The sequence below is a fragment of the Dermacentor andersoni genome, chromosome 10 (genome assembly GCF_023375885.2).
Source record: "Dermacentor andersoni chromosome 10, qqDerAnde1_hic_scaffold, whole genome shotgun sequence".
Lineage (NCBI taxonomy): Eukaryota > Metazoa > Arthropoda > Arachnida > Ixodida > Ixodidae > Dermacentor > Dermacentor andersoni.
Window position 1 is genome coordinate 25,793,619 of NC_092823.1, and position 19,717 is coordinate 25,813,335.

Sequence of the window (19,717 nt, forward strand, 5' to 3'; positions counted from 1 at the left end):
CAGAGTTCACGCCGGAGAAGTCGCTGCGCCCAGCGCCGTCCCCGTTCAGCCCCTGAACGATTTTCTGTTAAAACGGCCGAGTTCGACTCTTCCAGAACACTTTCAAAAGACCTGATGCGCCCTTTCACGACCTTTGCGTACCACGCCGCACAAAAATAGCTAGCTGGCGCCGGGAGCTTAGAACTTTGCCTTCAGACATCGGCGAGTGCGTTACGAAGCGCCTCTAGATCTAGACAGCCGAGGTAACACGTGCTACAAGTTACAATGTTCGCTCTAAAATTGACCCTCCTGTCCTTAATGTGCGGTTAATGATAGATCATAAAAGTATATAGCCATGTACGCGCGCAGTTTTTCTACCAACTATAAAGTTTAGGTTGCTGATCGATGCACTCTTTAGAGTGCAACTCTTAGGCACCCGTTCCTACGTTGACCGTCGGCGTTCCCGGCGCAAACAAGCGAACGAGCACAGCGAAGAATGAAAGAACCGAACGCGGAGTGTAGTGGGTGATGTAAGAGGGCGATAGCGAAGGGAGCGCGAGGAGGAAAACGGAGGAGGAGGGTATGGCGAAAGCGTGTAAAGAAAAGCGTAGAGCCGCGCAAGATGTGTCCTACGGCGACGATTCCTAGGCGATGGTACCAGAGTAGCGTGTGTCGTCTGTCCACCAATAACGCCGCCGTTAAGGCATGCGCCGAGCGCGTCCGCTGGTACCACATATGAAAAAAAAAACGCGATGCATGAGCGAATGTCTGTCTGCGGCGGCTGCTGTGAATCGCGCCCAAGAGTCATCCACTCGCAGCCTCTCGCGATCACCCGATTAGCGAGACAGTCACGCCACACTTCGCTCCATTTGCAATGCGGCGCGCGAGACAGATTGTCTGCGCCAGCCAATATATCGCCAAACGAAATCACGTATAGAGCTGCGCTCAAATTTCCGATTAGGGTGTCGCGTATCGTGAGTGAATTTCTGTAAATGTTACATGAAAACATGGATATTTGTTAAGACACTTGTTAGGTACAAAAAATTTAGAAAGTTGGTCAGCTGTTAACCATACCGTAGTTACTCTGTCTGAAATATCACCTAGATATTCATAATTCTTCGTAAATAGCAAATGCTCTAGTAGCCCGACGAAGCATCGAGAAAAGCGTCATTCAGCACAAATCTGTTCATTATGGCAGCGCCAAAGCACTCACAAACTTGTAATACATTTATCATGGCGCTCCCGAAACACAGTTATTTCCTGCCTAGTTTCATGTTTATCAAGCTGATAGTCCTGCAAGGGCGCACTCTGTAATGCCCCAAAAAGGTCGGAAGCGCAATCTACGAATTAAGTAATTGCCGAGAACACAACTAGGCACCTTAGACAATTCTAACTGTGTGTACTGGCTGATACGTTGTTAGTTTATTTACAATAACAAGCGCCCAAGACCTGTGCCCTGGGGTGCGCCAGGCAGAACGGAGCGACTTGTGAACAAGTGGCTGGTAGTCTAAATCATGACAATGATGGTCATTTAACAAATTCTATTACTGGAACTCATTTCCAGGAAACATGCGCAAAACGGGAGGCCTCAAGATTAGTAGCTTCGACACACTTCCACCTACCAACTCAATTGCTTTCCATATAACCAGACAAAAAAGAAGTATTACCAAACCTTTCAGTGCAATATGTAAAACAGAAGCTCTTATTAAATTTTTATAGAAGTAATATACAGTGCTTGGTATGGCATCGAGATCTACAGCCTTCCTTCGAAATACATGTGTCCAAGCTAACGTTAGCCAAACTGGTAAAAAAAAAGGATTAGAAATACGCGGTGCAAGATACGATCATACGATACGGGCCAGTCAAGCTGCTTTCTCTGCAGCTTTTTTCCCATTGTTTTTCCGCCACAACCATGTACCTCCTTGCTTGCGGAAACAAAATAAATAAATAAAAATAATACCTACAGATCACCGTAGGTCTTGTGATCGTATCTAGAATCCTGTTTCTTTTTAACTTTTTTTCCCTTTAGGCATCTTGGCTAACATTAGCTGGGACATACGGTATAAAGGGTTCTCTCACCTTAAGAGCAGCCATCTCTTGCTTTGACGAGTCCTCCTGTGCCTGCAGTTCGGCTTTGGTGTCAGACACACGCTTCTCCATGCTTTCCAGCTGCGAAAACCAGAAAGCAGGCAGAAAGTATCATCGACTGCTACGACTAGTCGCCGTAGACCAACCAACAATGCAAACAGGATATTTCGGGCCTGTTTCTATGGATTAAGATCCCATCAAACCACAGATTCCTTATTTGAAATGCTTCAGCATTTCTATATCTGCCCAAACGGGGAAACCCGTCAGTCCATCCGTCCGTACACCAGGTAACACGATCGCTTTCAAGATAGGGCCCGGAGCAGCGAGCGAATGAACCTTCGTGCTGTTTCTCGCTTCAACGCGAACTAAGCGGCTAAGACACAGCGCACTGGGCCCCTATCGCAAGTCGCTTTCAATATAGGGCCCGCGTTGCCGTGCCATACACAGCCGGCACCGCAGTACGGTTGATCACAGTCGATAATGGTTCTAGAAGCGTACGGTGAGGGGCTAGTTGGTATGACATTATGAGAACCAAGAAAAAACTGCGCAAAAAAGGACAAGACAAGGAAAGAACCACACGACACTGCGCCCGTGTCGTGTGGTTCTTTCCTTGTCTTGTCCTTTTTTGCGCAGTTTTTTCTTGGTTCTGATAATGGTTCGCATCGAGAGGACGCAACTTCATCGACCCCGTCTAGGTACGAGGTCTACCAAACGTGGCACTGTTCCATTACGTCACGTACTACGGCACGCATCACCCAGTGTTCATCTTCCACGAAGCAGCGGCATCCTCCAAACACGATATCATACAACATGAGTGAACATTGCTCATCATCATCATCATCATCATCATCATCATCATCCTGGTTACGCCCACTGCACGGCAAAGACCTCTCCCATACTTCTCCAACTACCCCGGTCATGTACTAATTGTGGCCATGTGATCCCTGCAAACTTCTTAATCTCATCCGCCCACCTAACTTTCTTCCGCCCCCTGCTACGCTTCCCTTCCTTTGGAATCGAGACCGTAACCCTTAAATACTCGCGGTTAACTTCCCTCCTCATTACATGTCCTGCCCATGGCCATTTCCTTTTCTTGATTTCAACTAAGATATCATTAACTCGCGTTTGTTCCCTCACCCAATCTGCTCTTTTCTTATCCCTTAACGTTGCACCTATCATTTTTCTTTCCATAGCTCGTTGCGTCGTCCTCAATTTAAGTAGAGCCCTCTTCGTAAGCCTCCAGGTTTCTGCCCTGTACGTGAGTACTGGTAAGACACAGCTGTTATACACTTTTCTCTTGAGGGATAATGGCAACCTGCTGTTCGTTATGTGAGAATGCCTGCCAAACGCACCCCAGCCCATTCTTATTCTTCTGATTCATTCAGTGTCATGATCCGGATCCGCGGTCACTACCTGCCCTAAGTAGATGTATTCCCTAACCACTTGCAGTGCTTCGCTACCTATCGTAAACTTCTGTTCTCTTCCGAGACTATTAAACATTACTTTAGTTTTCTGCAGATTAATTTTTAGACCCACCCTTCTGATTTGCCTCTCCAGGTCAGTGAGCATGCATTTCAATTGGTCCCCTGAGTTACTAAGCAAGGCAATATCATCAGCGAATCGCAAGTTACTAAGGCATTCTCCATTAACTCATCCCTCATTCTTCCCAATCCAGGTCTCTGAATACGTCCTGTAAACACGCTGTGAATAGCATTGGAGAGATCGTATCTCCCTGCCGGACGCCTTTCTTTATTGGGATTTTGTTGCTTTCTTTATGGAGAACTACGGTGGCTGTGGAGCCGCTATAGAAATCTTTCAGTATTTTTACATACGGCTCATCTACACCCTGATTCCGTAATGCCTCCATGACTGCTGAGGTTTCGACTGAATCAAACGCTTTCTCGTAATCAATGAAAACCATGTTAAGGGTTGGTTATATTCCGGACATTTCTTTGTCACCTGATTGATAGTGTGAATATGGTCTATGGTTGAGTAGCCTTTACGGAATTCTGCCTGGTCCTTTGCTTGACAGAAATCTAAGTTGTTCCTCATTCTATTTGCGATTACCTTAGTAAATACTTTGTAGGCGACGGACAGTAAGCTGATCGGTCTATAATTTTTCAAGTCATTGGCGTACCCTTTCTTACGGATTAGGATTATGTTAGCGCTCTTCCAAGATGCCGGTACGCTCGAGGTCATGAGACATTGCGTATACAGGGTGGCCAGTTTTTCTAGAATAATCTGCCCACCATGCTTCAACAAATCTGTTGTTACCTGATCCTCCCCAGCGGCCTTCCCCCTTTGCATAGTTCCCAAGGCTTTCTTTACTTCTTCCCGCTACTACTCCGGAACATTGCAACTACTCACCTATTCTTCGTTGTCTCAGTTAACATTTCGGTGTTACAACCGAGCTTATTCGTTTCGCGATTCTTTCGCGGTGTTTCTTGCAACTATACCAAACACAGCAGCACACGAAGACGAAACAGCAGGTGAATAGTAGCATATGCTTACGAATCATTTAGATAACCTTCACAGGAGGTTCAGCGCGTAATTTTTACTCGCGTTCTCGAATCTAGAGGAACAGTTCCCATAAAATGAACATGTTCTTATAGAAAAAGAAAAGAGTGCCGCTCTTAGAGATATTCTTCTAGTTCCAGCACGATGCAGAGCTGCACCCTCATGTATCACTACTTTATTTCGTTTGCTTTTCTCGAGAAACGGTATGACAAGCTTTGACTAGCTTTCTAAATAAAAGGGCAAATAACTGTGTGGCAGCGAACCTGCAGGTTTAATTTCTGCGTGTGCATTAAGAAGGCGCAGTTGTATTCACAGCGACATTTTCGTATATAGTGTTACGTCCGTCTTGGCTATTGACTTTGCGCGCATTAAATTGAGATCAATCTTAAGTATCTAAACCAGCACCAAACTCTCTCCATCAGAAACCTGATGCAAAACTCGTGGATAAGAATTGAGCATTGATTCCTTTATCGTTTACGACAGAGTGACCATTTGTTCCTCGGATTGAAGATATATTTGCCACTATGCAATGCCATCTTTAGTAGGCAGGTTAACATATACTTTCACATTTTACATCGACGTTAACAATCACTAGTAATGTAATTCGCCTAAAACTTGTAGCCTAAGTTTTCCAGAATTCTTCATATTCTGCATGCTTAGACCAAAAGTCAACATGGCTGAGCGATGATAATTTTTGTTGCTGCATACCAGTATTTTTTCCGGCATTTTATCCATGTATATGCCTCACTGCAAGCGTTGCAATATTTAATTGCTATTACTTAAGAAGACTTAATAAAGGGAAAATGAGATATCCACCCAAACCTAGCTAAATGCTACAAACGAAACCCATAGGGGTTCCTAAAAAGAAAAGCTTCGCAGTTGAAGAAAACTTCGTCCTGGTCTGGGACTCGAACCCGGGACCCCCGCGGCTGCACCGGAAAGGCTGAATTTAAAGATGAGGTAATTAAATCAAAATGGTGTGTTCATAAATTTAAAGAATTTGTACCGTGCTAACAGCAATGTGCCTGTGTCGGCGGTTTGATGATCGAGGGTGGATCCGTGTTTCCAGATATATGTCACTTGCTAGCGTTGTGGTGTCTCTTCTTCCTGTCGTTTTTGCGTCTCAATTTTCCCGCTAGCTTTCTCAAGTTAGCTGAAGGAGAGACTGCTGCATTGCTCCAGAGTCAGTTAAGCTGTCCGACAGTCGTGAAGTCTAGGGAAAGATAGAGAAGACTTAGTTAGGTATTCAGAGTGTGCCGATGGGACAGTAATGCGGGCCGACGAGATGTGTAACGGCCAGCTCGCGAGGCGCCAGAAGATGGCATAAAAGTGAGTTCAAAGAAAACGCACTCTATAAAGCAGCGTTGTAAAGATCGGGACGCGGTGGAGAGTGTGATGTAGCCTACGAAAGTGGGAAGCGTCAAACAGCATGAGCGGGGCGCAAGAAAAAGAAGTGTGCGATCACCGTTGACAACATTTGCCTTTAAAGCGCGTTCGGGCTACCAGATAAAACGAGTAAGAGAAGCATACTCTGCGCGAACGCGGAAAGGGCACGGAGCAATTGTGGTCCCAGTCGTTCCGCCGTTCTTTTCGGGGTGCAGCATGTATTTCTAGGGAGCGCAAGGTGGCGGGACGAGACGAGGTGGTAGGGAGACGCGAAGCGGCCCGACGAGGTCAAAATCAAAGCACGTCGCCAGGACTCAAATTGGCAGCAGACTGGAAATAGTCGACGGAATGTCATCTTTTTGTTGTTCCCGGATAGCCAGACTAGCTTTCAGGGTGCTACCACCTCAAGTCATGCTGAAAAATTGTTTTTGTGAGATTATGGGAGCGACCGACAAAAGATGGGTTCCGAGGAAACAAGTTCTGTTTATTTTTTGGGCATTTGAGAAATTTTTTTCAATTTCATACTAATCTTTCTTTCAGAAGGTAATGAGCTTTGTTTAGGTTTTCGTTTGAGAAGCAATGAAGTTTGAAAGATGTCTTTTGAGTAAACCTTCAGTCTCGCGAAGTGATCGCTAATGAGTAGTTAGGGTTTCTTTTTTTCTGTGAGTGACTTCAATCGTAAAAGTTATTTCAAAGGTCTATTGTAACGCGCTTGCGTATTAGTTAGCCCATGTTGAAAGTGTAAGTGTTTCATAAAGGCTAAGCGCGTTGGCTTTCAGTGAGCAAGAACACTGTGCAGCGCCGGTAGTTCCTTTAGCGCGCATCCTGTGCGGACGGAAGGAAACAGACCGTCACTTGGTCGCTCGTGTGTGTTGATGGTGGCAGCGTTCTAAGTTTTCGATTAACCGTTCGTGGGAGTAGTTAATAGCAAGCACGGTTTTCTTAAAAGATTCTTGTGAGTGCGTAAGTTAGGTAAGTTTAAGTTTTTTATTCGTTTAAGGTGTGTCCTGTACGGACCAAAGAAGGAAACGTCTGCCGGAAATGCAGGTATGCGTTGTGAATAGTGACCTCGAAATTGGGGTAATTTTGATTAGGCATCCGTAAAGGTGACGAGGCTGTTCAGTGGGATCAGTAGAAACGACAAGCAGTCCATTGTGATAGAGTACGAGCAGGCTGTTCATGAAGTTAAGCGGCAAAACTTATGTTGAAGCACTGGTTATTTATAGCCTTACGTTTAGTTGTACGTATTACCTTCCTTCCTTTGAATAACGAGGTATGTAGCTTTATTATAGGCTGAGAGCTACCCTCGTAGCTTGAAAACTTTGCTTGCATATGGTTATCATAGTAGCTTTCATTGGTTGTGGAATTTTTTAAAGGTTCTTTTGCAACGATAATATCACTTTGGCCTTGTCGGCATTCGAGGAGACATGGGAAGCTGTTTAGAAAGGTGGTTGGATCTGCATTATTAAAAAAAAAAGTCCTACAGGGTTGAGTTTGATATAGTAAGAGCGTGGCGAGCGGAGAGTCTAGAGCCTGCGCTGGCACGTGGGGCAACGCTATGTTTTTGTTTGTTTGTTTCTTTCTTTAACGTACGTTCTCCATGTCACAGGATCCAGCAGTTCGTCACACGAAGCTCGTCGCCAGTGTACCACAGGCTTCATCGGCGTTCTTCAAGGCCACCGAATTCAGTTCACCGGTAACTGAGAACTTTCGGGGCTAGGAGTACCTGTTAGATATGGACCACTAAAGAGTGAGTATTGGTCAAGTTCTTCGAACGCAACCACTCGCCGTTGCACGGCAATTATGATGTGAAGGTGCACGTCGACCATGCTATCGGACTCGTAAGACAGGTTGGCTATCTCATGTGCCGCGTGTGGAGATTTTGTCTCCCATTGCGTGACGCTTCCCGAAACAGCAACTGGAAGCCGGCACCGTTCGGGGTCGCTGACCCTTGCCATGGGAAATGATGGTTGCATACTGGAATGTCGTTCAAGACGAACTGTCCGCTCTAGCTTAGCGCCTTCCAGGCAAACAGGCAACGCCGGACGGAGGCAGCCATCAGAGAATAGAAGCCATGAAGTGTCCCCATTGGACGAACATGACGCCGGTTTCACGGGCCCGGGCCCAAAAATTGGATGAACTTGACGACACCTGCACGGGCCCGATGACTGGATGTACATGACGATACCTGTACGGGCTCGACAGCTGGCTAAAAATGCCGCGACCCCGACGGACTGAAGGAGTTATAAGCCAGAGAAACATTCAGAAGAGAGGAACGTTCTTGCCGAGGATCGCAAAGCCCGATTTGCTGCCGCCCGTAATGACGACATTTTACTGTTATTTTACCTGTTTCCAGTCCTGTAAATAATGTAAATAAGCCTTCATTTCTCTAAGTGCCCCTCGACTCCGGCTAACTCGAACACGCACCGGCAAGACCCAGTAATAGCCTACAAACTACGTTCGTTCGTCTCGTTACTTGCACTAAAGCTTCACTTCTACACACGATGAATGGAGAGGCAAAAAGTAATATTAAACGATACCTCCAACGACGTGGCTATTGGCGTAGCAGCACGCATCATCGCCAGTGGCACGCTGGCAATGACGAATGTCGTACTATGCAGTCATACCGGCGTGTACTCAACACATTTTGGTGAACATACGACCAAGCGGAGTGGCTGTTACTCCCAAAGGCGCTCTTGAGACACCGAAAACGTGTGACGCTGGCAAATGTAAAACATACCGAAGCTTCCTCAGCAGGTTTTTATTCGGGACACCCATGAGCGTGTGACGGATCTATGCCTCCGATGCCAAGGTGTGTGGTGCGTCGTTTCCAGCGACACCGACGTGACAGGGACAGATGCATGGCAGGCATGAGAGGTGGCTCACAGTGCAGCCTACATTTTACAGCGAAGATGCTATGGCGACTCCGTTCCGCAACGGTATTCTGGCGGCGATGGCCAGCGCGTGACGGCGTGATCGATGTCAAATAACAATGGAAGGTACGTCGAAATCGCCTATCTTCTTCGAAACTTAATGATGATTAATTGTAAAATCAGTGCTATCCTAAGTACAGCTTGTTCCGATAGAGAATATCCCTTGCTCGTGGTTTTCAAAGAATTACTGCGTGAGTTCTAACTCTCACGTCGTGTTATTCAACCTCCATGTCGGAGGTCAGCTGGAAACCTCTACGGTAGCGGGCGGTAAATTCCGACGTGGTGTTGCTGCAACGCCACCTTCGTAGAGGCCGTGAGCCAGTATACTGATCCCTAGATTATCCCAAGAGCGCGAGGACTCGTTTATACAGCTTCAGCATTTTTAATCTGTCACTTCTCCGAGGGGAATATTTCTATGACGCGGTGCTGAGAACCATAGGGAAATATCCCTAGGCCTGGGAACTACAGACCTTGCTGTAAAATATTTTCGAAATCCAGAGAAAATTTGTTCTATGACATGCAAAATCAGGCGCTTGAAAAACCACTTCACCGGCGCGGCAATGACCGATACGTGGAAGTGCTCACGTGTGTTGATCTCAGTCATTCAAAATTACATTCACATTAGCAGGCGGAGTTTGATATGTCATCGTCCTTCAATGCAGTGAACGCCTGTCTTCAAGCAAACGACAAGATATGGATGTACCCCTTTAAATAAAGCATTCATCTGTAACCCACAAAAGAAGCTAATGCTGTAATGTCATACCAAGCAGCAGCTGCAAATTTCGGCATAAGCGGACACACGTATAGTGCTGAGCGATTGAAATGCGACACTCAGACAGCATGGCGACCGGCGCTTTTTGCGCCACCGGTGATCACTGGGTGATCGCTGAGGAGGCTGAATGCACTTACGATGCATCAAAAGGATTCTCAGTTTGCACCTCACCTGGTTCTCACCTGGTGGCATATAGCTCAACCACACACGGTAGCAGTAACAAAATATATTCTTCTTTGCTGCTGGTGTAAATATTTCGCAGGAGTGTAATCGTTAACACGTTGTTTTTGTAAATGTTTAAAATATTTTACACTTGGTTAGAGCAATATTAGCTCTTTCTTTGGATGGTTAAGCTCTGCGCCAACGGGTGGCTGGACCGTGGAGGCAGGCACCCGTATCAGGCAGCTCACGTACGTCTACGCTAAAGTTACTTCATCAGCTTGAGTTTATGCCTCCACCGTTCCATCGAAAGTTCACCTAGTGTGTGATTACCGGAATACCAGACACGTTCGGCGCTACGACAGAATTCTCGCAAAGCACGCTGCTTCGATAGCTCTCGCTTGGGGTCGACGGTGAAGCGGCTAGCGGAGAGCTTTCGCGTGGGCGGGGGCGGGCTCCAAAACAACCGGAAGTGGACGATGTGACGTCGCATCGTGACGCAGAACCAGTGAAGGCGGAGCTTAGCCCCGATCTGTCGGCGAACGAGTTGAGGAGGAAAAGCATGGCTAGGGAGGAGGGTAACTTGTAATCACTTGTAGCTCCATAAATATGTAACGCTTCACTTAAATTGCGGTGCGAATGTTCTGCTTAAGCTGTACTGTAAAATTTGTCCGAAGTAGCTGTAAAATTTGTCCGAAGTGTTTCAGGGGCCCTTTAAAGAAGCTTCATAGTATAGGTGCTCACAGACAACATCTCGATCTTGGATTTGTTTCCTAAAAGGCAGATAGGTTTTTTTCAATGTCTGTGCAACATATCGCTTGCATTGAGCAGCATTTAACGAGCGCCGTCGACACCTATAGCAAATACAGTGTAACAGCGGCAAAGTGAGGCAGTGAATAAAAACACTGGTTTCTTCAAATATTTTCATTGCTGTGTGCGACAACGGTAACACAATCTTCAAACAAAACAAACCCAGGTAGTTCTGTGTCCACATGGTCATTTCCTCGAAGCATAAAAGCTGAAAAGTCACTCCCGCGTAGGGAACTCGTTAGACGAAAGGGTTGGCCCCACGCGTAAAGCAGTAGGTCTAAATAGCAGAAGTAAATGTAAACATTCAGCCCACAGTGGAGTGCGTCGAAGGGGACATTGTTGGCTTCCTCAGTACTACGAGCTGGGAGTGTAACCGTTTATCAACTTAACGCTTGTCCTAAAGGGACGATTGGTTTCTCTTTTAGAGGCTAATGGTTCAGTAATTGGAGTCATTGCACGGAACATTAACCTCTCTTCGGTATTCAGTCAGCTTTGCATAATGGTGTAGGACTAAGCCCAAGAAACCACGCACGTGGGCTCGCTATGGCTTATCAAAAGATCTCAGCTCTGTGGCACTAAATGATACCGAGTGTTCTTTCTTTTTTGTTCAGATATATCATAAGCAGCCAACAAACACTGACACCAAGGACAACATAGGGGAAATTGCTTGTGCTTAATAAATGAAATAAAGAAACAATAAATAAATGGAAATTAAAGTGGATGAAAAAGCAACCTGCCGCAGGTGGGGAACGATCCCACAACCTTCTCATTTCGCGTGCGATGCTCCACCAATTGAGCTACCGCGGCGCCGTTTCCCCAACCACTTTCTTGGGTATTTGTGTTTCCTAGTAGAACCCTCGGAGTGTTAGCCAGCGCCACCACTCACAGACCTTGGCGGCGGATGTGGAACATCCTTTCTGCCGCAGGCGTCACGAGGACGTGATCTTTTTGAGAGAAGGCAACCGGTCAATAAACCCACACATACTACCTGAAGGCATCAATGTTGCCGGATTCGAGACCCTCCTTATGTAATAAACGAGAAGAAAGGGGGTCAACCGAGGGGCCCCATTTTTATTAGTCATGTCATAAGAAGCCAACAAACACTGACACCAAGGACAACATAGGGAAAAATATTGTGCTTAATAAATGAAATAAACAAACGATAATTTAATGGAAATGAAAGTGGATGAAAAAGCAACTTGCCGCAGGTGGAGAACGATTCCACAACCTTCTCATTTCGCGTGCGATGCTCTACCAATTGAGCTACCTCGGCGCCATTTCCCCATCAACTTTCTTGGGTATTTATGTTTCCTAGTAGAACCCTGGGAGTGTTAGCCAGCGCCACCACTCACAGACCTTGGCGGCGGATGTGGAACATCCTTTCTGCCGCAGGCGTCACGAGGACGTGATCTTTTTGAGTGAAGGCAACCGGTCAATAAACCCACACCTGCTACCTGAAGGCATCAATGTCGCCGCATTCGAGACCCTCCTTATGTAATAAACGAGAAGAAAGGGGGTTAACCGAGGGGCCCGATTTTTCTTAGTCATGATAAATACCGAAGAAAGTTGATGGGGAAACGGCGCCGCGGTAGCTCAATTGGTAGCGCATCGCACGCGAAATGCGAAGCTTGTGGGGTCGTTCCCCACCTGCGGCAAGTTGCTTTTTCATCCACTCTCATTTCCATTAATTTATCGTTTCTTTATTTCATTTATTAAGCACTAGTAATTTTCCCTGTGTTGTCCTTGGTGTCAGTGTTCATTGGCTTCTTATGATGCGACAAATAAAAATCGGGCCCCTCGGTTAAACCCCTTTCTTCTAGTTTTTTTTTTTTTTGTTCAGAGTAGCACGTCTTCCGGTAAAGAGTACGTCTATACATTACACTCACTTGGTGAACCAGCTGCGCATTCTCCTCTTGAACACTCAGAAGTTGCCCTCGCAACGAGCTTACTTCTTCCTGCACCGACAGAAACAAAGGCTGTGTTGTCTGCAATGCAATCCAACGCACACAGTAACAATCTCGACAAGGCTTAGTGCGCTACACGGAGATACGCAAGGGACAACTGGGTTCAACAGACAGATAACAATACACGTTATTTTGAGTTTATGGGTTCGATTTCCGCCAGCTGAAAGTTCTGTGCCCCTTTTATTTTTCGTCGTTAGTTCATTTGAACTAAAGACCAACAGCTTACTCCCCTATGATTTTCTAGCATTTCTGTTCTGCTGACTTAAGTAACCAAGAAATGAGAAACGCTCGCTTCCTTTCATTTATGTCGCTCATTAGATATTTCCTCAGCACGTATAGCCAGCTATGTAGGATATCATTTCGAAGGGTTATCAATATTCGCCTTTTCGATGCCCCTGATGGGGCGGCGCCGTCGAGCAATGCTGGTGGATAGATCCAGAACTTTGTCGATGCTCAGCTTGAGCTTATCACATGTTTCCTCGATTGAGATGCTATATCGCGGTGCTTCGTTGAAGGCGAAGGCGAATGTCTTGTGTTGGCCAAACACTTTATGGCGGTTGGCGTGAAACAAAAGGTGGCGCGATCGAAGTATATGCTTGCAAACGTGTGCCGTGCAAATGCAGCCGCATACCATATGTGTGCGTTTCCGTGATGTTTTTATTGCAGTCGGCATCAGTGACGCTGAATGTTACTGTAAAGCGGAAAGATCGAAGTGTAAGCTAAGCACGTCATCGGTATGCTGATATATCGCTACCAGAAAAATAGTTTGTCTCTTTGCTTCGAACTGCAGATAGCCAACTGATACTACTCACTCCGGTGACTCGTTTTCTTTTCAGTGCCGCAATCGGAACGGCTACTGTATTAGACGCACTCGCAATTAAGCTAAAACGTGCGTTTATAACTTATGATTTCGATACGTCGGTACGAAATGCAGGCGTGCATGTGTGCTAGCGATAACGCCGAGCGGTCGTCTACTGATACGCGGGCACATTTTGCCGTGAGCTGCCACTTCCTCAAGCAGGTGATTATTTGTTCGAGAGGCCACGAGTGCACAGCATGTTTCGTGGGCGCTTGAAGGTTCGTGTAAGGCATGAACTTGACAAAGCTTCGCGTAGCTGACGCTGGGATGTAGGTTTACCTAATGGATAAGTTAAGACGTAGTATGTTTGCATTGTTGTTCAATGAGAGTTTAAAATAACCGTTTATTTACTTAGTCTTTACATTATTTCAGCTCATAGTACGTTTCTTTAGGAACAGGCCTGCCGAGCTACCACACCTGAGCTGCAGCAACACTTAATGTGCCTGGGAATAAAAAAAAGTCGGCGCATGAAACCTACTCTCCCGTGGAACTGACAAAGCTGTGCTAGGCCATCACATCTATCGTGTTGTATATGCTGCTCAGGACGGTACAAATATTTGGTTGGAAAATTGAATTGCTGCTGTCTAGGCGCCGGACTTTTTGGTCCAGGTGCCAAGCTTTTTACAAAGTGTTTTGTTATTTTGTTTCAGTGTTTATTTGGAAAATTGATAATCTCTGTCTGTGTACTGTACTGTCAAGTTCATAAAGGGGGCAGGACCTCTGTCAAGCTTACGAGCTTTTAGTCCTGTCTCCTTCTCTGTTCAACAGAAAAATAAAGACTGAAATTGAAATTGAAATTGACTACGTGTGCATCCCTTTCGCGAATGGACATACTTCATTCTATCCGAAACGGAAAACTGACGTAACAATCTACGAACTGCGGTTGTCTGCTACAACCGACAGGCATTCATAAGGAGAGCTCACCTGAGCCACTTATGTATAGTGGAGTTTGTCAGAACTGCCCGTAGCATGTCACTCTTCGTGTGCGTTCGTCTGCACGATGTTCACAATTGGCGAGGTCTGCCGAAAATGTGAGCTATACTGAAGAAGATTTTGGGAAGTATGTTGTACATTCCTGCAACGTTTTACGTATTACCTGAGCTTTGTTATCGCAGGGACACGTTTCATCACTCGCATAGATTGCGGAGCAAGTTAAATGTTAAATACCAAGACTGAATTCATTAAAGTCGCTATTCGTTCCATTGTGAAACCCTGTAGAGCTAGTGACAATTGCATCCGCTTGTGATTCCTATTGCGAGTAAAAATTGTTTTATACTTTTAAGCGGAGCAATACAGGCAATTGTGCGAAAAGGAATATTCTGCAAACTTAGCTGTACATCAATTTAGGTAAAACCTTTCCCCCTCAAGGAAGAACACAAAATGATGTACAGGCGCGACCATTGCTAGCGAAAACACGGGAGCCCATGGCAGCCCTCCGCGGACTGCCACCAACTGCGCCTCACGAAGTTATGGCAGACAACTCGCCATGGTAGACAACTCGCTCGGCTTTTCGACAATTTCTTTGATTGCGCAAGCACCGCAAGACTTTATGAGTCGCCGGTGGTGGGGTTCTCCGCATAACGATGCTACTTCTCCCGTGTTCCTGCTAGCAGTGCCCGCGACTGTACGTTCTATAGTACAAAGAGAGAAAGAAAAAGAACTATAAGAATCGACATTTGGGCAACTTGACACTGGTTGAACGTCTTGAAGGGGCAGTGCACCACGACAATGACAAATGGTAGGAAATACACAGGACAGCGTCGAACTCCAAACTTTATTAAAAATCATACACAAACTTAATTACATCAACTTGATAATGAAACCATTGATGGGAGAGGAAGTGAACATAGGTTGTAGTACTTAAGTTTGTGTATGCCTTCTAATGAAGTTTGTCCTCTGTGTTTGTCCTGTGTGTAACGCTGTCCTGTGTGTTTCCTGTCGTCTGTCTCTGTCGTCTTGCGCTGCACCTTCAAGATGTTCATGTACACCCGTGAGCAAAAGTATACGGACCACAGGGCCTAGGAAAAAGAAATGTCCTTGCAATTAGCATGCTTAAACTAAATATGACGAGTAAACTTGAAACTGGCCAGACAGAGTGCTTCGTGGCGCGGCCGCGATGCTGTGCCCATTTTGCGAACATCGCGAATATGGTAGCTACACCAGCGGCGGATCCAGAGCAGCCTCATAGTGAAAGTTGGTGGGAGATTGTTCATGTGAGCCCGCCGCCCTTCATTTCCATAAAACGGATGTTGCTTTGTAGGACGGAGGGGGGGTTCACAGGTTTCCTCGTGAATCTACCAGCGTGCCTCACCTCTGCTTTGGTGAGTTGATCGGTTGTTTCGTCCATCTGGCGGGCGGCGTCAGCCAACCTTGCAGCCAGCTCGCCAAGTTGCGACTGAAGGGACTGCTTCTCGGCTTCCGCATCCTGCGAAGTTTGGTCCACTTTGAAATAAGCAAACATATTGATCCCCATTTCAAATGTTAGGATTCTTGTGCAAGGTAAACCTATGTCGCGCACATTCATTCGCATTTATGCACCCTTAGAATCTGAGCCAATACCCAGAAATTGGAGCACCAAAAATATAATAAATGTTTCGAGTGGAAGCAGATCGGAATATTAAGCAAACTAAGGTGCTCTTTATTCTTACAAGCCCGCTTCTTGTAAATAATTCAAGTAATTCTACATTGTTTATCCCAGGATCGAGATGGCCACAGTGGCTCATTCCTGTTTTTTCTCAAGTAAATATTTGATTTAAGCTAGTTTAATAATTGCACCACTTAAGGAAGGGCTGCGCATAAATGAAGATGGCGAATAAGGGCCACGCACAACGAAGACAATTGTCCCGTCCTGGTTGTACGCCTCAATTCTTCCGCGATGCTTTTACGCACTGCCTGGTATGTTGTTACTTGTGTCTGATATCAGCTCGCTATGTTTGCTTCTCACTCTCTTATTAAAAGATTGTGCTACGGCAGTGGCCGGTAGTAGCAGGCGCCATTTCTAAGATTTTGAACTGTTACAGCGACACAGTCACGGCCCACTTGCGAGTTCATAAAGGTAATATCCAGTCTCGTAGCACAGCTATGCAATTCTTCAACCGCATTCTGTAGTATAAGGTGAACCCGAAGCCTGGTTGGTAGCACGAACGGGATGGATTTGTGCATCGCAAAGACAATTCATGAGTTACTCAATTTTTTTCATTTCGACATAAGCGATTTAACTTGATTACAGAAAAAATAGTCGTTGCGAGGTCTTAATTCAGTGACGTCTGGCAGTATTTTATAACTATTTATTTTATTTTCCACTGTTTTCTTCCATTCGTCGCTGGCTCGGACGAGACGTGGTTGGCACCATTATTGCTAGGACGGGCTGCTCGGCAAGACGCGCAATAAAAAAAAACGTGAAATTGTGAAAAAAGTGAGATGTGAAAAAAGTGAAAACGTGAAACGGGATTTGTACTAATGAGCTGGAGTAAAATGCACTCCTGACGTCTAACTTATACTAAAGTGTTGCAGAACTCACTGTGAAACTAATTGTTCATTGGGCTTTGATGTACTGATTTAGACAGGTGTAAAATTATAATTACTTACGAACCGGTTATAATCGCAAAACGTATTAACGAACCACTTCACCGTAGTACACGAATACATTGCCCTCCCATGTTCTTTTCACACAGCGCTTCAGACATCGGCACAGTTTCTTCAGCAGAGGAATGTCTCTTTTATTTTTATTTTTTGATCACAAGGGCATATAATAGCTGAAAACCGAATTTTGTCCATCCATCCATCTATTCTCGCATTAGGCTGGCGATGACGACTGCTGTCATTGACATCGTGGAGTCGTCGTCTTCGTTACCTTGTAGGCGTCAGGCCACCTCCTTCAGCGTTGCCATTGGGCGAACATAATACATTCTTCGCCCTATTCCACGGCTCACTCTCGAGAATATTCAAAGCCCAGCAAAGCACCTTACAAGTGGTGCATTTTGCGACAAGGAAGTGTTATTCAGCGCATTCATAAACTGCATTCTTTATTTTTTATTAGCATACATAACAAGTCGATTAAAGGGCATTGCATAAAGGAGTAACAGTTTCTACAGAACACATAAAAGCTTGGCATCAAATAAAAAAAGGAACAAAACAAAGGTAACAAATACTACATTGGAACATCATTAGACGATGTTATGAAATAAAGTATTCAGGTTATCACGAAAAGTTTCGCGGTTTGACACGGACGCCACGTGGTCTGGAAGATTGTTCCAGTGTGCAATAGTGCAAGGCAGCGATGATGATAGTCTATAATAGACAATTATTCGAGATTGAAAACGAGTATATCCGCAGTGGCATTATGCGCATCTCAAAAGGACACGTAAGTAGTACCTGACGAACGTATAAAAAACAATGCTAAATAAATGTGGCTAGAGAGACACGGCTAATGAGACGACGTGAGCGAGGTAGGGCTGTTATTCTTATCCGTAACGTTTATTCCCCTCGTTTGACCGTTTCAACATAGAGGCATAGGCATTGCAGGTAAAGTAGCATCTTACGAGGTTAAAACAAATTTTCAGACCCTAGACACTGAGATAGCGCGGGGTGGTGATGGTGGTGTAGCAGCCTGGAATGCTTAGCTGCCAATTCCGCCTGAACACGTTTTTCTCAAGTATGTGCCACCAGATTTTTCCAAAGTCCATGCCTCGAAGAAAAGCAAGCAGTTGTAGAACTCTCTCCCTGATTACTGCCGGCCCTTCAGAGAACACTACGTCTTCATTGATCGCGTGTGTAACACATTATTTTTCTAGTCTCCTGTCCATGTGGAAATGTACATATTGCAGCCGGGAGCATTAACCACTAGTCTTATCAGGCAACATTTACGCTTCCTTAGCTGCGTAACATTTGGGAGCAACGCAGACTCTGAGAGTGGTGGTGTAGCAGCACGTATCTCGAATGCCACAAGACTCAATAGCCCGGAGGCCAAGAACATCATTCCGTGTACGGCAAAGAATTTTCTAATTATTGTGGGAAGAAAGACAGCAAGGTAGCCTGCTATCCGGTCGTTCTCAAAAGCAATCTCCGCTTGCCTAAGGCAGCATACCACTCTCGCGGTCGCTGAGTTCAGTGTCAAAGGAATGCCTGCAGTTCGGCCATTGTTTACAAGGAGAGGGGGCATTGTAAGCTAGAAATATTCGAATCTGTTTCTATTCCATATCCGGTGTTAGCCTCCCCAGTTGGTGAGCACATGCTGCGCTGCGCCCTCTTTGGCTGTCTTTCACGGGACGTCACAAGCGCAAAAAAACACATCACGTCGAAGTGGCGAGTACGCACAGAAGATGCATTATTATGCGAAAAACAACCCAGTTAGAAACTGCCGGAGATTGCTTCTTCTTCCTATACACGCACTTTCACGTGAATCGAGAGGTCCAGTAAACGTGAAGAAACGTTCAGTACAATCTTTTGAGTTAACTTAGTTCAATATTTTCAAAAGTATTATATTATATATAACATATTAGAGGTAGTTTTACTATTCGCTTTGTCGAACAACGCACACTAGAAAACAGGCAAAGCAAAAGTAATGGCCACTAGTGGCAACATGTGCGCTTGATGGGTTTTGTAGAACATGCAGATGCGGCAGAAGTTTTGGCGCTCGAATAAAAATTCACTAATTCGATTGCGATGAACATAACAAGATAACTTTTACGTTAACCTAATTTGTTATGTTCTACAGAGACAAATCAAAATCTACATTTCGAAAAGTTCACGTACTGCGCGAATGCAAACCTTGAGTAACTTCGGATTCAACGATGGCATTGTGGATGTAGTCTACGTCTAATTAACTTTAGCTTATTTTTTCAAATGCGCAATGAACAGCCGCCAATTCGCCGTAAGCAGCGGGGCAGACTGTGCTTTTAAACACAGACCAGAATGGGTAGTTAAGCAAGTTGAGATCCGGGCTGTGGGGGCCCATTCTGAAGTGGATATGAAATTAGGGTAGCTTTTTTTTTCGTGTACCATTGTTGCACTAGCTTCGCCTTGTAAGCCGCAGCGGACTCCTGCTGCTATGTCCACTCACTTGCTCTGAAGTGCGAATCGGCTAATGGCAGGACCTCCGCCGTCAGATCTACCGGGCCATTTATGCAGTTCACTTTGGCTCCCTCTTTCAAAAAAACCAGCTGCATCGTTGCATAAGAAGTGACTGCCTTAAAAGCCATCACTGATTCAGGCTGAGAAACTCTTGACGCAATCTTTTTACTGATGTCGG

The 19,717-nt window shown here is 45.5% G+C and overlaps 1 protein-coding gene across 1 annotated transcript in view; it reads right to left on the reverse strand.

Moving 5' to 3' along the window:
• Window positions 1–15,928, reverse strand: part of LOC126519208 (uncharacterized) — a 136,681-nt gene extending 120,753 nt beyond the window's left edge. The window contains exons 1-3 of the mRNA XM_050168825.3: window positions 15,779–15,928; window positions 12,531–12,599; window positions 2,059–2,148 (exon numbers count right to left, since the gene is read on the reverse strand). Of these exons, the coding sequence (XP_050024782.3) occupies window positions 2,059–2,148; window positions 12,531–12,599; window positions 15,779–15,928 (309 nt within the window). The remainder of the gene's footprint in view (window positions 1–2,058; window positions 2,149–12,530; window positions 12,600–15,778) is intronic.
• Window positions 15,929–19,717: the final 3,789 nt, after the last annotated feature.